The 15,752-nt window shown below is 37.7% G+C and overlaps 1 protein-coding gene across 1 annotated transcript in view; it reads right to left on the bottom strand.

Moving 5' to 3' along the window:
* Positions 1-15,752, bottom strand: part of FAF1 (Fas associated factor 1) — a 505,390-nt gene that overhangs the window by 93,949 nt on the left and 395,689 nt on the right. Inside the window, exon 15 of the mRNA XM_055585945.1 lies at positions 11,742-11,830. Within this exon, the coding sequence (XP_055441920.1) occupies positions 11,742-11,830 (89 nt within the window). The remainder of the gene's footprint in view (positions 1-11,741; positions 11,831-15,752) is intronic.

Below are 15,752 nucleotides of genomic sequence, written 5' to 3'. Positions count from 1 at the left end.
AAAAGGACATCTTTTTTTTTTTTTTTTGGTTGTTAGTTCTAGAAGGTCTTGTAGCTTTTCATAGAACCGGTCAATTTCAGCTTCTTTGGCATCAGTGATTGGAGCACAGACTTAGATTACTGTGATGTTGAATGGTTTGCCTTGGAAACAAACTGAGATCATTCATCTTTGAGGTTGCACCCAAGTACGGCATTTTGGACTCTTCTGTTGACTAGGAGGGCTACTCCATGTCTTCTAAGGGATTCTTGCCCACAGTCGTAGATACAATGGTCATCTGAGTTAAATTTGTCCATTCCTGCCCATATTAGTTCACTAATTCTACTATGCTTATGTTCAATCTTGCCATCTCCTGCTTGACCATGTCCAATTTACCTTGACTCATGGACCTAACATTCCAATTTTCTATGTACTATTGTTCTTTAAAGCTCTGAACTTTCTTTCACAACTAGACACATCCACAACTGAGCACTGTTCCCACTTTGGCCCAGCCATTTCATTCTTTCTGAAGCTATTAATACTTGCCCTCCACTCCTCACCAGTAGCATATTGGACACCTTCAGACCTGGGGGGCTCATCTTCTGGTGTCATATCTCTGTGCCTTTTCATACTGTTCATGGGGTTCTCCAGGAAAGAATACTGGAGTGGGTTGTGATTTCCATCTCCAGTGGACCACTTTTTATCAGAACTCTTCATTATGACCTATCCATGTTGGGTAGCCCTGCATATCACGGCTCATAGATTCACTGAGTTACACAAGCTCCATTGCCACAAAAAGTCTGTGATCCATGAAGAGAAAATCAGATTGACTGTGTTCTTTGTAGCTGAAGATAGAGAAGCTCTATACAGTCAGTAAAAGCAAGATCAGGTGCTGACTAGCTCAGATCATGAGCTCCTTACAGCAAAATTCAGGCTTAAACTGATGAAAATAGGGAAAACCACTAGGCCATTCAGGTATGACCTTATTAAAATCCTTTATACAATGGAGGTGACAAATAGATTCAAGGGATTAGATCTGATAGTCAGAGTGCCTGAAGAATTATGGACAGAGGTTCATAACACTGTATAGGAGGTAGTGGCCAAAACCATCCCAAAGAAAAAGAAATGCAAGGAGGCAAAGTGGTTGTCTGAGGAGGCTTTACAAATAGTTGAGGATATAAAAGAAGTGAAAGGCAAGAGAGAAAAGGAAAAGACATATCCAACTGAATGCAGAGTTCCAGAGAATAGCAAGGAGAGACAAGAAGGTCTTCTTAGGTGAATAATGCAAAGAAATTGAGGAAAACAAAAGAATGGGAAAGACCTCTTAAAAAAAAAAACAAAACTGGAGATATCAAAGGAATATTTCATGCAAGGATGGGCACGATAAAGGACAGAAATGGTAAGGACCTAATAGAAGCCAAGGAGATTAAGAAAAGGTGGCAAGAATACACTGAAAACTATACAACAAAGGTCTTAATGACCTGTATAACCATGATTGTGTGTGATCGCTCATCTACAGTCAGACATTCTGGAGTGTGAAGTCAAGTGGGCCTTAGGAAGCATTACTACGAACGAAGCGAGTGGAGGTGATGGAATTCCAGTTGAGCTATTTCAAATTCTAAAAGATGATGCTGTGAAAGTGCTATACTCAGTATGTCAACAAATCTGGAAAACTCAGCAGTGGCCACAGGATTGGAAAAGGTCAGTTTTCATTCTGATTCCAAAGAAGGGCAATGCCAAAGAATGTTTAAACTACTGTACAATCATGGTCATTTCACATACTAGCAAAGTTATGCTCAAAATCTTTCAAGCGAGGCTTCAAAAATATGTGAACTAAGAAATTTCAGATGTACAAGCTGGGATTCAAAGAGGCTGAGGTCAAATTGCCAACATTCAATGGATCATGCAGAAAGCAAGGGAGTTCCCCAAAAACATCTACTTCTACTTCATTGACTACACTAAAGCCTATGCCTGTGTGGATCACAAAAAACTGTGGAAAATTCTTAAAGAGATGGGAGTACCAGACCACCTTACCTGTCTCCTGAGAAACCTGTATGTGGGTCAAGAAGCAACAGTTAGAATCAAACATGGAACAACTGACTGGTTCAAAATTGGGAAAGGTTGTGTATTGTCATCAAGTTTATTTAACTTATTTGCAGAGTACATCATGTGAAATGCCAGGCTGGATGAATCACAAGCTGGAATCAAGATTGCTAGGAGAAACATTAACAATCTCAGATATGTGGATGATACCACTCTAAAGGCAGAAAGTGAAGAGGAACTAAAGAGCCTCTTGATGAGGGTTAAAGAGAAAAGTGAAAAAGCTGGCTTGAAACTCAACATTAAAAAAAAAAAAACTAAGATCATGGCATCTGGTACCATCACTTCATGGCAAAGATAGGGGGAAAAGTGGAAGCAGTGACAGATTTTATTTTCTTTGGCTCCCAAATCACTGCAGATGGTGACTCCAGACATGAATTTAAAAGATGCTTGCTCCTTGGAAGGAAAGCTTTGACAAACCTACACAGAGTATTAAAAAGCAGAGACATCATCTTGCTGACAAGGTCCATATAGTTGAAGCTATGGTTTTTCCAACAGTCATATACAAATGTGAGAACTGGACCATAAAGAAGACTGCACACTGAAGAACTGATGCTTTCTAATTGTGGTGCTAGAGAAGACTACTGAGAGTCCCTGGGACTGCAAGGAGATCAAGCCAGTCAATCCAAAAGGAAATCAACCCTGAATATTCATTGGAAGGACTGATGCTGAAGCTGAAGCTCCAATACTTCAGCTGCCTGATGTGACGAGCCAACTCATTGGAAAAGACCCTGATGCTGGGAAAGAATGCGGGCAAGAGGAGAAGGGGGCAGCAGAGGATGAGATGGTTAGATAGCATCACCAACTCAACAGACATCAATTTGAACAAACTCTGGGAGACAGTGGAGGACAAATGAGTCTGGCATGCTGTAGTCCATGGGTCACAGAGTCGGACACAACTTAGGGACTGAAAAACAACACAGCAAGACAGTGAGCACAGTGTGGTCTCTGCTCTTCTACAGACCATCCTATTGCCACTGCATGCCATCCAATAGTGCCATTTGATGAAGTTACTTCCTTCAGAACTTATTCTGCTTTATTGTTTGGGCTTTTCTTTTTTTTTTTTTTACTGTTAATTCTGTTGTAGCTGGATTTACAAGTTTCTTGCAACAGTAGAATTTGAATCCATTTTTACCTCAAAGACTGCCATTTGTAAGCAAATTCTCCTCTGTGGTTTGGTTACTTTTCTGAGGTAAGCAATATGATTTTAAAAAATGTGTTAATGGTAAGTATTACTTTTTCTTTTGTCCTGAAAAAAATCTATTGCTTTAACAGAGTGGAAGATCACTGGACTTTACTTAAAAATGAAACAAAAACTCTGAAGGCTTTGTGCTTTTATGAAAAATTTTATAACAGAGAAGCAGTAGCATTAGGGTAAACAGACTGTGTTTCCTACACAAACTATATTCATATATTTACTTTTCAGTCAAAAGTTTCTTTTATCGAGGCCAGTATGAAATCATCAATATCAACAGTAAGTTCCCTTGCATTTTCTATGCTAGCATTAGAGTTCTCCCAATTATGTTTACACTGATGTTGAACTAGTTTCAACCATCTATACTGATTTACAGTATTTGTAAATATTTATTTTAATTTTATTTTTTTATTTTTGGCTGAATTGGGCCTTTGTTATGGCACATAGCACATGGGATTATGCCACACCAAGATCTTTCATTGCAGCATATGTGCTTCTCTCTACCTGTGGTGTGTGGACTCCATAGTCTGTGGGCTTCGTAGTTGCAGCATGTGGAAACTTAATTCCCTGACCAGGGATCAAACCTGTGTTCTCTGCATTAGAAGGCAGATTCTTCACCAATGGACCACCAGGGAAGTCTCCTGATTTACAGTATTCATTTATAGTATTTTCATCATTATCTTTATGCTTCAATGAACCACATGTAAGCCATGAAAAATTCTGGTGAACTAAGAATATAACTAATTTAAGCAAGAAAATATGAACGTAAATTTAACAGTAACACATGAATGACATGAAAGTATGGAAGCTGAAACCAACTGCTGCAGTCAACTGAGTATTTGTCAAGACTAAACAACCAATGCAATCCTTGTAATACACGAGTAATCTAATAAATTGTAAAAGATACAACGAATGAAACAGGATTTGGAGGGATACTGCAATTTATCTTATATTTCAAAATATGAAATAAATGTGAACAAAACTGACTATGTTGCTTGTTCAAACTAGCTGCTTGTAATCCTTGATAGATAGCTGAGTACACCAGTAATCTGGGAAACACAGTGAAAAACATTGCCTTAGAGATTAGAACGATACCTGGCATGTAGCACAAACTTGAAGAATGACTACTATTATTACCTTATTTCTTATCTCTTCTACCTGCCTTTTAGCTTGCATTGGCAGTATGCAAGAGCCCTTCTGTGTGCTCCATGTCAAGCTGCCTACACAGCATGCCTAGCTTGCCCTGGATAGGTGCTCCTGAGGCTTCATCTACCTGACAGCTTCATAGACTTATTGGAAATGCTGGGTGGTAAGTCCAAGGACCCTGTCTGTCTTGCTACAACTGTGTTACTGGTGCCCTACATCTGGTGCATAGCGAAAGAATATGAAATGAATATACAAGCAAGATGACACAAAACATCATCTGCTGTGATTGGGGACTAACTATGTAGAAAAGTCACTGGATGAAGAACCCTTTTAAAGTATTTATGTACCCCAAAAAAGGAGCACCTAAATATTTGGTTGGCCAACCCAATACATAAAACAAATATTAACAGACCTAAAGGAAGAAATAGATAGCAATATAATAATACACTACTTTATTAGTAGATATATTTGTTAATGGTATTAATTTGGTTTTCTAAGTGTTTACTGACCATCTATGAATGATACAGCTCTTTACTAGAGAAAGCATTAGTTTAAAGGGAGATCAGTGGCTCAGCTGGTAAAGCATCTGCCTGCAATGCAGGAGACCCGGGTTTGATCCCTGAGTCAGGAAGATCACCTGGAGAAGGCAATGGCAACCCACTCCAGTTCTCTTGCCTGAAAAATTCCATGGACAGAGGAGCCTCGGGGGCTACACCCCATGGGGTCGCAAAGAGTCGGATACAACTGAGCAACTTTACTCCACTTTCACTTCACTTCACTAGAGCAAAGTACCTCTCTGTCCCCAGGACTGAGCCCAGTGCTGTATCTTTCATAGATGCTCAGTAAACACTTAGAAAACCAAATTAATACCATTAACAAAAATATCTATGAATAAAGCTATGAAGAGGTAGTTCTGTCAAAACAGAGGCTCATGTACTTTATACTTCCTGGTTAGAGACAGAACAATTAATGACATAAGAGGTTAGTTCATTCTGAGCCAATGAAGAATGAGTCATTAATATATAGGTTGTGCTTGGTTCTATTTAATAAAAGCTTTATAATATAGGCATTTCTGGTTGAACTAATACAATGGTATCATTGAAGTGATGAACATAAGTGAATCAAAGTTAAGTTTAAATAAATTCAGGCCTAGGAAGTCATCCTTCAAACCTGCTCACAAATTCCATTTTAACTGTATGCTTAAGTCTTATTTGAAACTTTTAAAGAAGTAGAGCCAAATTTACAATTACAAGAGACAGTGTTTCTTATCACTTACTCAGCAGATACCAAATCATGATCTATGCATAGTCCAGGAGAAGATTTTAAACTTAGAAAAGCTTTTCTTAGGAATTCTACTTATGACCTGAAGGATAACTTTCATGAAGATACTCTAAAAACAAGGAGAAACCCTTATCTCTTGCAGTTAAATTTCAATAAAAAATTTCAATTATATGGAGTCTTAGACATTTCCTGTCACCTTCATATTAAATTTTGTGCTCAGTATTAAAGGAATTAAAGTCAATTTCCTTACCAATGAATTACAAGGAACACAAATTAAGATGAAAGAATGAACTGGGAATATGCATGCAAATATTATACATTCGTATTATTATACAACATAATCTGTAAATCTAGTACTAATGAGACTCAAGATTTAAATGGCTGAAGAATGCGTTTAGTGCATTATTGTCAATCAATGCCTCTATTCCAGGATAAATGTAATCTTGAATGGCAACACACCAATTATTACAAATTCCTAACTAAGTACAGTACTTCATAATTTCAAAATGTCAGTGTCAATTTATAAAGTAACAGATAAACATCTTTCTACCATATTTCCAATTACCCTTCCCTCAGAGTAAATGAAACACTATTAGGAAAAATTACAAACAAAATTTTTACAGCAACAGAAGGAACCTATTGAGTATTAAACTTCTAGTTATAGCACTCTGAACTTTCATATTTGTTAATGTGAATACATCAGGTTTTATACCACTGTAATTAAGTATTATTTTTTAAAGTCACATTATTTTATATAAGTTTAATAATTTATTTATTTAGTCATTTAACAAACATTTTTTAAGTACCTACTAGTGACTGAACTGAACTGAACTGAATGAACACTGTGAGAAGTTTGTTACTGTTTGGTTGCTAAGTGGAGTCCAACTCTTTTGTGACCCCCATGGACTATATAGCACACCAGGTTCCTCTGTGGCATTTACCAGAGAGGAAACGGGAATTTCCCAGGCAAGAATACAGGAATGGGTTGCCATTTCCTTCTCCAGGGGATGTTCCAGGCTCAGGGATCAAACCCATGTCTCCTGTACTGGCATGTAGGTTCTTTTACCACTGAGTCACCAGGGAAGCCCAAACTATTACAAGACAGAGTTACAATATGAATATGATATAACCCTTGCTTTTAAACTCAAGTCTAACAGAAGACAGAGACAAAAAAATAAAGTTAAATACAATATTAAAGGTTATACTGAAATTGTTTACATGTTTCCCATTTGTAATAGCCAAAGGGTATTGTATTGAAAACACTCATTATACCTGGAAACTTTATATTATTGCTCAAAAATCAAACTCTCCTTTATTTGTTCTATGTAACTCTTTCTTTAAAAATTAAAAATGAAGAAAAAATTAAAAAGAATAATTTGATAGATATATGAATTTAGCATCTCAAATTAACAGATGATAATATTTGTTTCATATTTTACCTTTAGATTGCTTTCCAAATCCAGAAATTTCTTGACTGATAAAGCACTAATAATTACTTGAGATTAACATAGATCCTACTCGCTGTGTTGACCTTGGGTAAATTAACCTTTTTGATTCTCAGTTTTCTCATCTGAAAACTAGAGATGACAGTACCAATCTGTGTTGGATTATGTTCCATTTGCCCATTCAGTTTCTGATGGCTCAGATGCTAAAGAATCTACCTACAGTTCAGGAGACCCAGGTTCAATCCTTGGGTCGGAAAGATCCCCTGGAGAAAAGAATGGCAACCCACTCCAGTATTCTTGCCTGGAGAATTCCATGGACAGAGGAGCCTGATGGACTACAGTTCATGGGGTCGCAAAAAGTTGGACAAGACTGAGCAACTAACACTTTCACTTTCCTTTCACCCATGCTCTACCTGAGCTTCCCTGATAGCTCAGTTGGTAAAGAATCTCCCTGCAGTGCAGGAGACCCTGGTCAACTCCTGGGTCGGGAAGATCCACTGGAGAAGAGATAGGCTACCCACTCGAGTATTCTTGGGATTCCCCTTGTGGTTCAGCTGGTAAAAAAAATCCAACTCAATGCGGGAGATCCGGGTTTGACCCCTCAGCTGGGAAGATCTCCTGGAGAAAGGAAAGGCTACCCACTCCAGTATTCTGGCCTAGAGAATTACCTGGACTGTATAGTTCATGGGGTCACAAAGAGTCAGAAACGCCTGAGCGACTTTCACTTTCACTTTTCACTTTCATGCTCTACCTAGCTTTTTGCCCAGGGAGGTTCTCTTGCCTGCCTTTCAGTTGCTAGTTGGGTTAGGTCAATAGAAGGTACTAGCAGGAGACCGTAAGTATAATAGGGAAGGGAAGCTATACCTTAGTTTCTTCCTTAGCAGCTCAAAAGGACTGGCCCTGAAAGAAACAATCGTCTCCACATACTACCCTTTCCTAGGCCTTCAGGCCTAAAGGTGTTAACAGCTCCCTTTAGCCCTAGAGTACACTATCCATTGATGACTCCTATAAACTCTGCCCATATCTGTATAAATAGTTGCCTTATTAAACTCTTCTCAATAATCTAGTTTGAAAACATCACCTGTTCCAGCCAGAACTCTGAATTATACGCAACCTTGTGGGATTGTGCTAAGAATCATGAGATGATACATGAAACGTGCTTTGAATAGTGCCAAGTATTAATACATTATCTTGGTCATGAAGATCTTTTTTGTACAGTTCTTCTGTGTATTCTTGCCACCTCTTCTTAATATCTTCTGCTTCTGTTAGGTCCATACCATTTCTGTCCTTTATCGAGCCCATCTTTGCATGAAATGTTCCTTTGGTATCTCTGATTTTCTTGAAGAGATCTCTAGTCTTTCCCATTCTGTTGTTTTCCTCTACTTCTTTGCATTGATCGCTGAGGAAGGCTTTCTTATCTCTCCTTGCTATTCTTTGGAACTCTGCATTCAGATGCTTATATCTTTCCTTTTCTCCTTTGCTTTTCGCTTCTCTTCTTTTCACAGCTATTTGTAAGGCCTCCCCAGACAGCCATTTTGCTTTTTTGCATTTCTTTTCCGTGGGGATGGTCTTGATCCCTGTCTCCTGTACAATGTCACAAACTTCCATCCATAGTTCATCAGGCACTCTATCTATCAGATCTAGGCCCTTAAATCTATTTCTCACTTCCACTGTATAATCATAAGGAATTTGATTTAGGTCATACCTAAATGGCCTAATGGTTTTCCCTACTTTCTTCAATTTCAGTCTGAATTTGGCAATAAGGAGTTCATGATCTGAGCCATAGGTAGCTCCCAGTCTTGTTTTTGCTGACTGTATAGAGCTTCTCCATCTTTGGCTGCAGAGAACATAATCAATCTGATTTCGGTGTTGACCATCTGGTGATGTCCATATGTAGAGTCTTCTCTTGTGTTGTTGGAAGAGGGTGTTTGCTATGACCAGTGCATTCTCTTGGCAAAACTCTATTAGCCTTTGCCCTACTTCATTCCGTATTCCAAGGTCAAATTTGCCTGTTAGCACAGGTGTTTCTTGACTTCCTATTTTTGCATTCCAGTCTCCTATAATGAAAAAGACATCTTTTTTGGGTGTTAGTTCTAAAAGGTCTTGTAGGTCTTCATAGAACCGTTCAACTTCAGCTTCTTCAGCGTTACTGGTTGGGGCATAGGCTTGGATTACTGTGATACTGAATGGTTTGCCTTGGAAACGAACAGAGATCATTCTGTCATTTTTGAGACTGCATCCAAGTACTGCATTTCGAAAGCAGAAGATACTAAGAAGAGGTGGCAAGAATACACAGAGGAGCTGTACAAAAAAGATCTTCACGACCGAGATAATCACAATGGTGTCATCACTCACCTAGAGCCAGACATCCTGGAATGTGAAGTCAAGTGGGCCTTAGAAAGCATCACTACGGGGAATCCCCTGGTGGTCCAGTGGTTAAGAATGTGCTTCCACTGCAGGGGGTGTGAGTTGGATCCCTGGTTGGGGAACTAAGATCCCACATGCCATGTAGTGCAGCCAAAAATAAACAAAAAAAACTTTAAAAAAAAGGAAAAAAGAAAGCATCACTACAAACAAAGCTAGTGGAATTCCAGTTGAGCTCTTTCAAATCCTAAAGGATGATGCTGTGAAAGTGCTGCACTCAATATGCCAACAAATTTGGAAAACTCAGCAGTGGCCACAGGACTGGAAAAGGTCAGTTTTCATTCCAATCCCAAAGAAAGGCAATGCCAAAGAATGCTCAAACTGCCGCACAATTGCACTCATCTCACACGCTAGTAAAGTAATGCTCAAAATTCTCCAAGCCAGGCTTCAGCAATATGTGAACCGTGAACTTCCAGATGTTCAAGCTGGTTTTAGAAAAGGCGGAGGAACCAGAGATCAAATTGCCAACATCCGCTGGATCACTGAAAAAGCAAGAGAGTTCCAGAAAAACATCTATCTCTGCTTTATTGACTATGCCAAAGCCTTTGACTGTGTGGATCACAATAAACTGTGGAAAATTCTTCAAGAGATGGGAATACCAGACCACCTGACCTGCCTCTTGAGAAACCAATATGCAGGTCAGGAAGCAACAGTTAGAACTGGACATGGAACAAAAGACTGGTTCCAAATAGGAAAAGGAGTAAGTCAAGGCTGTATATTGTCACCCTGCTTATTTAACTTCTATGCAGAGTACATCATGAGACATGCTGAGCTGGAAGAAGCACAAGCTGGAATCAAGATTGCTGGGAGAAATATCAATCACCTCAGATATGCAGATGACACTACCCTTATGGCAGAAAGTGAAGAGGAACTAAAAAGCCGCTTGATGAAAGTAAAAGTGGAGAGTGAAAAAGTTGGCTTAAAGCTCAACATTCAGAAAACTAAGATCATGGCATCCAGTCCCATCACTTCATGGGAAATAGATGGGGAAACAGTGGAAACAGTGGAAACAGTGTCAGACTTTATTTTTTTGGGCTCCAAAATCACTGCAGATGGTGCTTGCAGCCATGAAATTAAAAGACACTTACTGCTTGGATGGAAAGTTATGACCAACCTAGACAGCATATTCAAAAGCAGAGATATTACTTTGCCAACAAAGGTCCGTCTAGTCAAGGCTCTGGTTTTTCCAGTGGTCATGTATGGATGTGAGGGTTGGACTATAAAGAAAGCTGAGCACCAAAGAATTGATGCTTTTGAACTGTGGTGTTGGAGAAGACTCTTGAGAGTCCCTTGGACTGCAAGGAGATTCAGCTAGTCCATCCTAAAGGAGATCAGTCCTGGGTGTTCATTGGAAGGACTGATGTTGAAGCTGAAACTCCAATACTTTGGCCACCTGATGCAAAGAGCTGACTCATTTGAAAAGGCCCTGATGCTGGGAGGGATTGGGGGCAGGTGGAGAAGGGGATGACAGAGGATGAGATGGCTGGATGGCATCTCCGACTCAATGGACATGAGTTTAAGTAAACTCCGGGAGTTGGTGATGGACAGGGAGGCCTGGCATGCTGTGATTCATGGGGTCGCAAACAGTTGGACAAGACTGAGCAACTGAACTGAACTGAACTGATTCTTACATTATAAATATTCAGTATATGTTGACTACTATTATACTATCAAAATTGCTGTCATTATTATTCTATTTGAGGTTCCATGCCCATGTCATCTATGCCATCTAAATGTTTGAGAGACACAAAATTCAGAATTCTGGTGATCTTTTTCACTAATTCTCACAGTGATTCAAAAATATGTTCATATGTAAAATGTGTTTATTGGTAATCAATCTCAAAAAGAGTAAGAGGACCTTAAAAGGGAGTGAAATACTCATATAATAGTACTGCACTATATAGTTTCTCCTGTAAACATGCTTCAGAATTCGCTTCCTGTAAATTGCAAATCTAGCAAAGAATAACTTCATAAAGTTAAACAAATTGTTGGCTCTTTGGGTCCTGAAAAGAATGGACTGAAAGGTAAATTCAGTGGCATAAAAATCCTCAGTTCATGTAGAAATGCATCTTCATCAATGCCTTGTTTATCTATCATGACATAGGCAAACATCACCATTTGACAAATTATCTCATCAAAATTCTATTAAATGTCCACTTAACCTTTCACCTTACCTCATCCTTTATATCTTCCTGTTGTTGGGCTGTGAAGATCTCCATTGCAGCCATGAGTCTCATCATTAACTCATCCACTGTTGTGTTACCTAGCAACAATACCAAGATTGCCAAACTTTACATCAAGGTTAGAAAATGGGAAGTTGCTCTAGAATTAATCAGTAAGGAATAACTACAGCCTAAAGAATTACAGACTAGCATGCCAATAAAGACATTCAATGCTTGCATTGAAAAGTTTATTTTTAATAAGAAAGAAAGGCAGTACACTGGCAGTTGAAATTTCAGAATACTTAGATTTGTGAGAACAGTCTCTTTATAAAGATTTTTGGCACAATTTAGAATATCCAAGTCACAAGGAAAAAAGTATCTTTCAAATTAGGAAAACGTATGTACTTAACAACACTGGTGACAACTACCATTTGTTTGTAAGCCAGTGATTAGGTTAAATGATTAGGTTTATATATACAAAATCTCATTTAATCTGTATAACAATTCTATGAAGGAATTATGATTTTGATAGTAAAGAGAAGGGAAATGAGGCTTACAGAGCTCAAGTAACCTGACTAAACAAGGTCAAGTTGGTTGAGTTACAGGACCAGGATTTGAAACCATATGAGTCTGACTCAAAAGCCTGTCTTCTTTGCCACTTTAGCACACTGTTTACTTAGAATTATCTTCTACTAAAATTTCTTTGGTGAAACAAATAGTAATTCAATTTCTGGGGAAAAAAAATGTTTTCCCCTAAATGGTATTTTTCCCTTTTAGCTGCAAATATTTCCCTTCAAATAACTATGCTATATAATCTTTATGGACAGGATATTTAAAATGTTTGATTTTTTGGAATGCTATTTTATTCCAAGTCCATAACAAACATATAGCACATATATGCCATTTTTTGCATGCATTGAGTCTTGCTATTTGCTTTGGATACATCTACAAGAGAGAAAATCATGAAGATCCACAAAGATATAGCAATTTTTCTCTTCTTTCAAACCAACAGGCAAAAAAGCCTGTCTTTCTCCAAGGCCTCAAAAGGTGTCTTCTAGTCCCTTAATGGAATGACCACCAATGAGACAATACATAACAAGCATCCTTGCTTGTATTCTTCCAGAGTACCATCTGCCTAACATGATCCTTCAATGGTCCTTGCCCAGTTTTCGTTATGATCACTGGCAACATGGGGTTAGGGGGAAGTTTTGGTCTCTAGTCAAAGAAATAATCTAATCTGGTCATACTGAGCACTACTCTCTCCATAAATCAGCTAAAGAACAAATATTATCTTGGTGTGGTATAACATTACCAAGAAGTAGAATTGGTTTTAGAGTCAGAGTTCTAACCCTAGTTCTACTTCTTACATGATCTAGTACCTAGAAACTGCCTAGCACATGACAAGGGCTTAATAAATACTCACTTAGTAAACAAGTGAATATGAAAAGAGGGCGTGACTATAGCTCTGAAACAATAAATTTTCTTATCTGCAAAATGAAGATAACACTACCTCTGTAGGGTTCTTAGAAGAATTAGAGATAATATAAAGTGCCTGGTACCAAGGACACACAGCATCACTGCTTGTGACAGATACAATAAACAGTAAAATTTTAGTAAGAGTAACTTCAAGGTAGATTTCGATACTGGGCAAATCTTTGGGTTTCCATTTCTTATTTGTAAACTATAGTGACTAAGAGAGCATGGGGCATGAATATTTTGTAAAGGTACTAGAATCATCATTGGGGAAATATTATAATTTTATTGTTGTTGTTGTTCAGTTATGCCTGACTCTATGCGACCCCGTGGACTGCAGCATGTCAGGCTTTCCTGTCCTTCACCATCTCCCTGAGCTTGCTCAAACTCATCCATTGAGTCAATGTCATCCAACCATCTTGTCCTCTGTTGTCCCCTGAATAGGTGACTACATCATGGCCATTAATTTTTAGGCTTAAAGCTACTGCTTATCAACTATGCTTTGACCCTGATTTACAGACTCATTGCCAAACTGTACTTGAAGGTACTTTATACCTAAGCCCTTAATGATCCAAGATGCAGAAAAGTATCAGCTGATGCATTTCAGGGACAATTTATTTGTTATAGTTTATTGCAAAAGAATTTCTTTATATACTTAAAAACTGTTGAGATCCCTGAAGAATTTTTGTTTATGTGGATATGGTTACCAACATCCACTGTGTTGGAAATGAAAACTGAAATATCTAAAATACAGTTATCCATCCATTTAAAAGTAACAATAATAAACCCATAATTTGCTAATATAAACATCATGTTTTATGAAAAATGACTATATGTTCCAAAAAGAAAAATTTACTGAGAAGAATGTCATTATTTTAACATTTTTGAAAATTTCTCTAATGTTATACTTAATAGAACACAATTGGATTCTCATATTTATATCTACATTAAACTAGTTATAATGTGTCATCTTGGTTGAAATTTATGAAGCAATTGTGGCCTCACACAGATACATAGTTGGAAAAGGGAGGAGTATTTTAATAGGTAATTACAGATTTTTTATTTAATACTCCCAAACTGACAGGTGGGATTTTTTTTAAGATTAGGTATGTGAGGAACCGGAAACTGTATCAGTGAACTTACTGTACTGTGTTACATTAAAATCCACTGGTCTATTTTGCCCTTTGAACAGGTCTGTTACTCATGCATGAGTTTATAACATTACACACTGGTCATCTGGAAAATATTGGTTCATTGAGTAATCCATTTCTTTTGAATGCTGACACAGCTAATTTTATGATATAAAAAAAAAAATCACATTTATTAGTGCCACCACTGATGTCACCAGGAAAGTATTTAAGCTGTCAGTCTTAAATGGTGGAGGACATTCTAACTTTTTGCTCAAAAACCCAAATTTCTATCATTGGCAACAAATGTTATTTGTTCTAAAGCTTGCAGTAACAGGCTGTCATTTTGTTCATTTTAGAGAAATGTCTTCCCAACTGTGTCACATAAACTATAAAAAGGTTTAATATTTAATAAAATAATTTTTTTTTAATGTACATACATGGAGGTGGAAAGTATCAGTACAGTTCTGGGTCATGGCCCTGATTTGTGCTAAGGTGCCAGCAATTTTAAACAGAACTGATTTTGTGCCATCAGTGCAAATGTCAACACAGTAAAAAACGCAAAAGAAAAAAAAAAAGTCTATTACTGTTATGGAAACATTTTTGACCTTGTAGATGCCCTGAAAGGGTCTAGGGGACCTTTAGGGTCCATGGACCATCCTTGAGAACCACTAGCTATTGTAACATTGCCCCTGACAGGAAAACTGAAATGAAACATTATCTATTTAATCTATATAATTTGTCCCCCAGCAGGTCTTCTTTAACACTGTTTACGAAAGTGAAAGCTCTAGTTATAGAGAAAACATAAAATACTGGAGGTTTTGCTTTATTTGAGTTTGAAAGGCACTAGAAGTTACACCCCTTCCTCACTGCATTAACCACTATCAAACTTTTAGCTTAAATAGGGGCAGAAATTAAGTATTTCAGACACCTTGGAGCACTTGAAACATTGTTTTCCCTGTGGCATAGAAAAAATAAACTGTTTTCAATTTAAGCTTTGCCACGAATAAGGTAATTTTTTATACTAATCTTTAGGGTATGTTAGTAACATAAAAAAAACACTTATTTTTTTGGTAAAGAATGTGCACTGTGATTAAATTGACAGGCATCCTATGGCTTCACACCTCAAGGTTGCATTCTAGACAAAGATTCACACAAATAAGGAAAAACAACTGCCACTGTGAACTATTCAATTCACAATACCCAGTCACAAGTTTTTCCAGATAACTAAACATAAGGATTTCCTTCAACCAATCAAAATCACAGCAAGAAATATACATATGTATACACAGACACACACACATACACATATGACATCATCTTTGATGACAGATAATGACTTAATTTCTACTTTAGAAAACTTAGCAATTTTGAATAGTTAACATGATTAACCTATATCCCAAGGGCTGTGCAGTTTTACTAA

The sequence above is a fragment of the Bubalus kerabau genome, chromosome 6 (genome assembly GCF_029407905.1).
Source record: "Bubalus kerabau isolate K-KA32 ecotype Philippines breed swamp buffalo chromosome 6, PCC_UOA_SB_1v2, whole genome shotgun sequence".
Classification (NCBI taxonomy): domain Eukaryota; kingdom Metazoa; phylum Chordata; class Mammalia; order Artiodactyla; family Bovidae; genus Bubalus; species Bubalus kerabau.
Note: the sequence above shows the minus strand (reverse complement) of the source record. Positions and strands in the feature narration are given on the sequence as shown.